The sequence below is a fragment of the Prenolepis imparis genome, unplaced genomic scaffold (assembly GCF_030444845.1).
Source record: "Prenolepis imparis isolate NDT839.2.m4 unplaced genomic scaffold, iyPreImpa1.0 SCAF_12, whole genome shotgun sequence".
In the NCBI taxonomy this organism is placed as follows: Eukaryota; Metazoa; Arthropoda; class Insecta; order Hymenoptera; family Formicidae; genus Prenolepis; species Prenolepis imparis.
Genome location: NW_028141170.1, coordinates 13,226,989 through 13,236,634, shown reverse-complemented (window position 1 = coordinate 13,236,634; position 9,646 = coordinate 13,226,989). Strand labels below are relative to the sequence as shown.

Here is a 9,646-nt window from a genome sequence, read left to right as displayed (position 1 = left end):
TTCTTTATTGATGGATATTTTCTATTCCCTGTTCCTACAGCCTGTCTGATATTATGCAAGGACCTTTAATCTCATCTAAAAAATGTCTCTCTCTCTCTCTCTCTCTCTCTCTCTCTCAATAATAATAAATTAATAATTTTTTAAAATAATTTATTTATTTAAAATAAAAATTTATTTTTAGTTTTATAAAATGTTTGCTATTAAAAAGGAAACGGCATGCCATAGGATTCTGCTTTTGTTACAAATTGATGTTTGCATTTAAAATTGAAATTATCTAGTATTAATATTATCAAATATTTTAGTTTCTTTTTATTTTTTAGAATACTTTTGCGTGTGTATAAAGGAATTTGAAAATTTATAAAATGCCGAAGACAAAGAAATTTAGAGATTTATCTCGTAGTCAACAAAATCGACGTTTATTGCTTGCACGACAAAATAATGATACGCATAATATTTATAATACAAAATATCTTCCAAAAAAGCAAAATACAATAGACAATTCGAATATAATAGACAATTCAAATACAATAGAATTACATCAAATGAGCCCAGATATACCAAATGCAGATAAAACAAAAAATAATATTGAATTTAGAGAAATTGAAGAAGAATTTTGTACAATATATAATAATACAAAAAAACAAACTTTACAACAACGATTGCATATTTGGGCTACTAAATACAATGTGACGCAAACATCCTTAACGGCCTTATTAAATATTTTACGAGAAGAAGGTCATGAATTGCCGAGTGATGCCAGAACTATTTTAGGCACACCTAAAAACATGGTTCTTCGTGAATGTGGGACTGGACAGTATTTTCATTACGGCTTAGAAAAAGTATTACGGGAAAAATTAGAAAATTTTAAAAATATAAATCATGTTATTAAAATAAATATAAATATTGATGGCCTTCCTCTTTCAAAAAGTTCACAAAGCCAATTATGGCCTATACTTGGTCAAATCTATAATACAGAACTCATAACAAAACCTTTTTTAATCGGTGCCTATCACGGTTATAAAAAACCTACGAACGCAAGTGATTTTTTACAAGAATTCTGTAATGAATACCGCATTCTGCAAGAGGAAGGTTTTTTTTTTAAAGATAAAAATTATTATGTACAAATCAGAGCAGTTATTTGTGATGCCCCTGCAAAATCTTTTATTACTGGAACGAAGGGGCATAATGCATATTTTGGTTGCGGAAAATGTTGTTGTGAAGGTGATTATTATAATCACAAAATAGTTTTTTTGAATGAAAATGCGCCGTTAAGAACTAATAATGATTTCCGCAATCGCAAAAATGAAGAACATCATGTTTCCGTTTCGCCCTTTGAAGATTTATCTATAGATATGATTCATTCTTTTCCACTGGACTACATGCATTTGATATGTTTAGGAGTAATGAAGAAAATGTTACATTTATGGATTAAAGGAAACCATATATATCAGTTACGTGCAGCAGATATAGAGGCATTATCTGTAGATTTAATAACGTTACGAAAATTTATACCGATAGAATTTAGCCGTCATCCGCGAGGTTTAAATGAATTAGATCGATGGAAGGCAACAGAACTGAGAATGTTTCTTTTATATTTGGGACCCATAATTTTACGCAAATATTTAAAAGAAGATTACTTTAAACATTTCTGTGCTCTACACACAGCTATACGTATTCTATGCCATACAAAAGATTGCTTGCGTAATAATACATATGCACAAAAATTATTAATATATTTTGTTAAAACGTTAAAAATATTATATGGTGAAGATAATATGGTTTTTAATGTTCATAATCTAATTCATATCTGTCAAGATGTTAATACATATGGTTCCCTCGATACATTTAGTGCATTTCCCTTTGAAAATTATATGAAAGATATAAAAAAAATGTTGCGTAAATCAGAAAAACCGCTATCGCAATTAAATAACAGGCTCCATGAACGTATAATTAAATGTACAACTAATTATAACAGTTCCATTGATGAGCCATTACTTATAAAGCCAGATAGGAAACAGTTCCCCTTACAATATCAAAATACAAATCAATTATATAGATCATATAAAAAAATAAAATTCAAAAATTTTACACTAACAACTAAACCTCCTGATAACTGTTGTTATCTAAAAGATGGATCCGTTTTTTCTATAAAATATCTCGGTTTAGAAGATGAAAATCCAATTGTCGTAGGAAGTAAATATCTTGATCTTCGACCAATACCTATGTATCCTTGTGATTCCCAACATCTAAAAATATATATAACAAATAATGAAACATTAGATCTGGAGATAATATCTGCAAAAGAAATAGATAATAATGGCTTACAAGTCTTTTATAATGGCTATAATTACATAATCCCTTTATTACATGTATAATTGTTGTATAATTACATGTATAAACATTGAATATGATGAAGATAAGTATAAAAAGTAAATATTTATATTATATTTATATGATAAATATTTATGTGATATTTTATATTTATATGATTATTATATTTAAAATGTTTTCTATCACATTTAATAAAATCAAAGGACCCATTTTTTTGGAAATTGGGTCCTTTGATTTTATTAAATTTGATGAAAAACATTTTAAACATAATAATTATATACTTTCACAAAAATTTTATTAGATTATACCCAATTTCACAAAAATTTTTTCAGATTATGTATTATATTATATTTTTTGATGATTGGTGCTCAATAATACCGGAAGTTTGGCTAAATTTCGGAGATAAAACATTTTTATGGCCTCCTAAAGAAATTAATGTTACAAAGGCAATTACAAAAAATATTCAACCAAAAACTAATTGGATTAGGCGCATTTATCGACGAATCACGGGACCATATGGTAATTATAAACAATTATATTACAAAATAGATGTTTAAAACATTTATCTTAATTATAAAATATATTCATTATTTTTTATAGAAACATATGGAATAGCTAGAAAAATGGAAAAAGAAGCAATTTACATTTCCACTTCGGAAGAAGGACAATTAAAAACGTTAAATTGTTCAGAAAAAAATTTACAAAAAAGAATTGTAAAAAGGCCTCTTTTTTATGATGAATTGGACGAATCTAGCGAAAATGGTACATTAAATTCTTTTACTAAATTCTTTAGTAGAAGTTAACATTTCTATTAATAATATAACTATATATTTTACAGAACATGCAAGAAAAAAACCAAATCGTATACCATCGCCTCCTTCCACATATGTCCCAACTTCCTCTGATGAATGTAAACAATACAGCAATAGAAAAGTGGACAGTACGTATATTTCTTCTTTACTTGTAGTGACTTCTTTAACCTGAAACAATAAATAATATATTACTTAAAGTTAAGAAAAAAATATTTTAAATATAAAAATACATTCATATTTCAAATTAATGACAGCAATTAATTTTGTATGAAAACAAATGTTTATAGTTGTATAAAACTTTCATATATAATTAAATTTATTATCTCTATTTTAAATAATTTTTGTTTATTTAAATTTTTAATTTTTTTAAATTGTAAATTCTAAATAATTTATATTTTAAATAATCTTTCTTTTATTTGTAATTTTTATAGAATACTTACCAAAAAGTATTAATGATGTGGCATCCTCTTCTAACGTGCGAGCATCTAATAGTGATCATACTCCAAAGGGTCGAAATGGTATGAATCTTTGTTATTCATTTTTATATCTGTAACAATAAATAATAATGTAATTAAACATGATACTTTTTATTTTTTTATTTGTAAATTCTAAATAATTTATATTTTAAATAATCTTTCTTTTATTTGTAATTTTTATAAAATACTTACCAAAAGGTATTAATGATATGGCATCCTCTTCTAACATGCGAGCATCTAATAGTGATCATACTCCAAAGGGTCGAAATGGTATGGATCTTTGTTATTCATTTTTATATCTGTAACAATAAATAATAATGTAATTAAACATGATACTTTTTATTTTTTTATTTGTAAATTCTAAATAATTTATATTTTAAATAATCTTTCTTTTATTTGTAATTTTTATAGAATACTTACCAAAAAGTATTAATGATGTGGCATCATCTTCTAACGTGCGAGCATCTAATGGTAACCATATTCCAAAGGGTCGAAATGGTATATGTATAATATGGATCTTTGTTATTCATTTTAAAATATTAACTCTGATTTTATATATAAATAAACACAAAATTTAATAAATTAACATTTCTAATGGAATATATTACAGAAAATATGAAGAGTATGAAATTGTTTCCTTCAATTTGTGAGGAAGAGGAATTTTATGGTATAATATACAATATTTTTCATTTATAACATTATATATATATATATATATATATATATATATATATACAGAGTGTCGAGTAGTTCACAAATCAAAATATATTATATAAAAGTTCTCAAAAGACAAAGTAAAAAAATTTATTACGATTTTTGAATCCAAGTAATAGTTTTAAAAATATAAGTATTTACAACAGGCCAATCAAACTCTATAGTATAACTTCGTCCCTAAGTTATATGTATGACAGTATTAGTGACTGAGAGATAAACGACTATTTAACCATAGAGTTTGATTGGCTAATTTTAAATACTTATATTTTAAACTGTTGCTTGGGTTAAAAAAACATAATAACATTTTTTATTATGTTTTTGTAGAACTCATAACATTTTGATTTTTGAATTTTATTGCAAATTACGGAAAACCCAGCACATATATATCCAAGTAGCAAATAAATGAAAGAATACATTGTATTTCAGATATTTCGGATAGTGAATATACATCACAAAATGATGTTAATGACGTCAATGTTCTTATTAAGGAAATAAATGACAATGTTCATGATATCATTAATGATCGTGTTAATGATAATGATGATAATGATGATAATGATGTTATTAATAATGATAATGATGTTAATGATGTCAATTATACCAGTGATTCTAATGATGTTAATGTCAATAATACTAATGTCAATGATTCTATTGATGGTCATGACGTCAATGATGAAACACATGATAAGTGCCACACTTGTTGCGGTATGTATTTTGTTACTTCACTTTCATTTATATATTGCATCAAGTATAAAATATAAAGATGCTGATACATCATTTATGTTGCATATTCTTAAATCTTTTGAAATTCTGTTTAAAATTCTTTATAATCCTGTTTTAAAATAAAAATAATAAAAATATATATAGAATCCGACAAAAGAAGGTCTAATGAGAGTTAGACATGGAAATACAGCACAATCTTGTTGTTGGAAATCTTCTTTATTTAAATTTGAATGTTTCAGTTCTTCTTTTTAACTATCTTTAGTGCAACGGATAACAAAAAATTCTTCGCATTCTGAACTACCTCATCGTTCAAACTTCTTCGATGAATCTTCTATTAATTTATTTAAAAAGATTAATGTAATGCGAGATAATTATATAATGTAATATGAAAATGATATATAAATATAATAGAAAAATTTATTTGTTATTTTTTTCCAAATTTTTCTATTATATTCATATCATTTTCATATTACATATTATATATAATTATTTCAATTTGCCTTAATCTTTTTAAATAGAGGATTTACCGAAGAAGTTTCGACATTGTAGTTCAAAACGCGAAGAATTTTTGTTACCTATTGTCAGTATTTGCTGTTATCTAAATAAAATTATATAGATAATTATCTAGATAAAATTTTGACGTCATCTTATTTTTATATATATAATAAAAATATGTATTATCTATATCTGCATCTTAGATGAAAAAAAGTGCTATCTTCACTAAATTATCTAGAATAATGTTCAGATAATTTGGTTTAGAGTCATAGCACATAAAAATACTTAAGTAGTAGAACTTCAGCAGTAAGCGATAAAAAACTTATAAATAAAAGTATGAATATATTTATATATCACTTTTATAATTTACATTTTTTAATTTACATTTACATATTTTCATCTCATCTTTATCTAGTTAATTTTAAAATCATCTAAGCACAACACTGCCTACTGTGCCGAAGATGGTCCAAAGAACAGGGACTGAAACATTCAAATTTAAATAAAGAAGATTTCTAACAAGATTGTGCCTTATTTTCGCGCCTGGCTCTCATTAGCCCTTCTTTTGTCGGATTCTATATTTGTATATCAGTCTTTTTCTTGATTACTATAAGAATATATTGTAAAATATACTAATATTTTTGTTTTCTATTTCATAGAAGCATGTCGCGCAACACAAAAAACAATTATAAAAGCATGGCGTAGAACAGAGAAAAAATTAGATTTTTTGATCAATTTAATAGAAAATAAGGATGCACGTACTATAATAGAACATGACGCAAGATTATTACCTGCTTTTCCGCTAGAGACTCTAGAAGATTTCTTTAAATTTGAACAGGACCTCCAGCAAGATAGAGAAATAAGAAAACAGTTTGTAAGTTTGTTAATTTGTCTTCTTGCTTTAAAATTTGAGTTCTGACAATTAACATTCCAAAATTTTGTTCAGAATTTGCAGAAATACACACACGGCACACGCGGTACACGGCACATGGCACACGGCACATGAACCCACGGGCACAATTGCGCACTTTTTCTTCTTCTTCATACTTCATAGACATATTAAAAGATAGACTGCTTATGAGGCAGTAAAGTCACTAGATATATAGTGACTTTAATGAGGCAGTAGCCGGGAACATCCTCTCCTGGGGGTCGATCATGTAACTTTTCTTTAGAGTGAAAACGTGAAAAGTGAAAAATTTTGCTCTGTTCCGCCAATCACGCATTGGTTTCCATAGTGAAATTGTTCACTTTTCACGTTTTCGCTCTAAAGAAAAGTTACATGATCGACCCCCTGAGGGAAAAAGATAGCATGAAGTTACTTGGGTTTCTGTCTTCTTCTAGTGAACGTGACTTAAGCCTAGTCTACAATAGAGTCGTAAGGTCGTAAACGTAAGAAATTGACCAATCACAGTCGATTATTCTCCTCGAATTTCAATTGGTCAATTTCTTACGTTTACGACCTTACGACTCTATTGTAGACTAGTCCTTAGGGTGCCGTCACATGGGGCGTAACTTGCGTAAGCGTAACCAGCGGATCGCCAATCACCGAGTTATTCCGATAGAGCCCTTCGTCGAGCTCTATCGGAATAACTCGGTGATTGGCGATCCGCTGGTTACGCTTACGCGATTTCTTAAGGCTTAGAGCTTAAATCACCTATTGTGGACCCAGCGTTAGGCTGGGCCCACAATAGGTGATTTAAGCCCTAAGCCTTAAAAAATTGATCAATCGCAGTCAAGTATGAGGAGAAAACTCGACTGTGATTGGTCAATTTCTTAAGGCTTAGGGCTTAAATCACCTATTGTGGACCCACTGTTATAGAGCCGTGGCACTTAAATATCTGTTTTTTGTTGCAGAAAAATAAAATTGCAAGAATTGGAGGCAAAACATATGCGACAAAAACAAGAAATATATTGAAATATATTATAAATGATAATGTCGCCAAAAAAGTAACATGGACTGGAATGAAACAGTCAACTGGCATAAAAGAGACTGCATTTGCCAATATTATTATAGGTAATTAAAAATAAAGTATATATATAAAAATAATAAATATAAATAATTTACAAATAAAAGTCAGAAAATAATAATTAACAGTAAATTTTTAGTTGCTCTTTCTTTGAATTTCAATTTGTTTTCTTATTTTAATTTTTAATATATATAAACAATATTATTATACATTTTATTATATTTAAATCTTAATAATTAATAAATTTTAATAATTATCTTTTTAAAATTTTAATAACATATTTTATAGTATATAAATAAGTGTTATTAAAATATATATATATATATAGGCCCGCATTCAAAACGCGCTTTTAAAGATATGTTAGCACGTTGTTTGCTCGATACTGCACTGTTATTGGTTAACAACGCGCTAACATCTTTAAAAGCGCGTTCTGAATACGGGCCATTAAGTATAACAATTAAATAATATATTTTTTTAATTATTTCAGATTATGTTACTAGTTCTACGGAGCAATGCAGTCTGTACCAAGTACAGAAGGTAATTCAAGAATGGCTAAGACATGCGGGAGATAGAATATCGTATTTGTCAAAAAAATAAAAAAATTTCATTTTTTAATATTTTTATGTGAAATGTATGTGATTATAAAAATAAAAAATATATATTTTGTGTTCAATAAAAATAATTTTTATTTTTAATTATAAAATAATAACGTATATGTATATTATAATCGTAATAATAAAGACGTCTTTAAGACATAAATTTTTGATATTTTTAAGACGTCTTTAAGACATAAATTTTTGATATATTTAAGACGTATTTAAGACGTATTTAAAACGTATTTGAGATGTTCTTAAGAACGTCTTAAAGACATCTCAAATATGTCAAAAATGTAAGTTCCAAAGATGTCTATAAAATAATGTCTTAAAGACGTTTTTAAGACATGTCTTAAAGACGTCGAAAATCGACGCATAAGACAGCTTAAAGACGTATAAAAGATGTCTTTCTGACGATTTCGTAAGACGTCTTAAAAATTTTAAGACGTCTTTAAGACGTCTTTAAGACGACATAATGTTGTCTGGGAACTAGCCAAAATTATATTTATTCAAAAAACACACAACGTTTCGACCATATGGATGTGATCCTTATCAAGTGTAATATTCATTAGTAGAGGTGCAGCCAAATTAACGATAACGTCAACTTTTCCATAATGTAATTATAACATATTTAAATAAACATAACATAAATTCAAGTTTGTCAAACATTTGAAAGAGAGAAAACGATCCTATCGTTATGATGATTCGTCAAAAACTAAATATATAAAACTAAAGATTATACGACCTTTGTACACACCGCCCGTCGCTACTACCGATTGAATGATTTAATGAGGTCTTCGGACTGGTGCGCGGCAATGTCTCGGCATTGCCGATGTTGCCGGGAAGATGACCAAACTTGATCATTTAGAGGAAGTAAAAGTCGTAACTAAAAAGAGGAAAAAAAAGTCGTACCACGTTGTTACGGACTACCCAAAATTCACAAGACTGGTTTCCCATTAAGAATTATTGTATCGTCACTTGGTAGTCCGCTATACAATGTCTCGAGTTACATACACAACTTAATATATAACTCCATTAAAAAACCAATGTCCCATATTAAAGATGGGTGGTCATTTGCTAAAATTATTAAAGACATGCCTATCAATGAGGATGATTTAATGATCTCATTGGATGTTAGTTCTCTATTTACAAACATCCCCAAAGAATTAGTTATAGACGGCATTAAAAAAAAAAACGTTGGAGCGATATTGCGATAAATATGAAATTTAATTTACCCCACATTTTATATGTAATAGAATTGATTTTGGATTCCACTAGTTTTAGTTTTAACGGACATTTCTATGAACAAATATTTGGTAGTCCAATGGGCTCCCCATTATCACCGATTTTGGCGGATATTGTTATGGAGGATTTAGAGCAGGGGCGTAGCCAGATTGAAATGCTAGAGCAGGCAAGAAAATTGACAGAGCAGGAAAAGAATTAAGACGGACCATACATTTATAACATTTTTCAACTTATTATTTCAGTTAAAATTATTTTTTGGATTAAACAATTAAAAAGTAATACGCAGACAAAAG

At 27.7% G+C, this 9,646-nt stretch overlaps 1 protein-coding gene across 1 annotated transcript; it reads left to right on the top strand.

Annotated features, from left to right (window-relative positions):
- The first annotated feature begins 362 nt into the window (after positions 1-362).
- Positions 363-8,112, top strand: LOC145944015 (uncharacterized). Its single transcript, XM_083051942.1, has 5 exons — positions 363-801; positions 4,760-5,038; positions 6,208-6,422; positions 7,403-7,562; positions 8,003-8,112. The coding sequence occupies exons 1-5, from the start codon at positions 363-365 to the stop codon at positions 8,110-8,112; spliced, it is 1,203 nt and encodes a 400-aa protein (XP_082908068.1).
- The last annotated feature ends 1,534 nt before the right edge of the window (positions 8,113-9,646 follow it).

Bases quoted from the DNA above. Each gene is read 5' to 3' on its own strand.
- LOC145944015 (XM_083051942.1), top strand. From the start codon at position 363: ATGCCGAAGACAAAGAAATTTAGAGATTTATCTCGTAGTCAACAAAAT. The intron at 6,423-7,402 runs GTAAGTTTGTTA...TTTTTGTTGCAG, and splicing joins GAGAAATAAGAAAACAGTTT to AAAAATAAAATTGCAAGAAT. The intron at 7,563-8,002 runs GTAATTAAAAAT...TAATTATTTCAG, and splicing joins ATTTGCCAATATTATTATAG to ATTATGTTACTAGTTCTACG.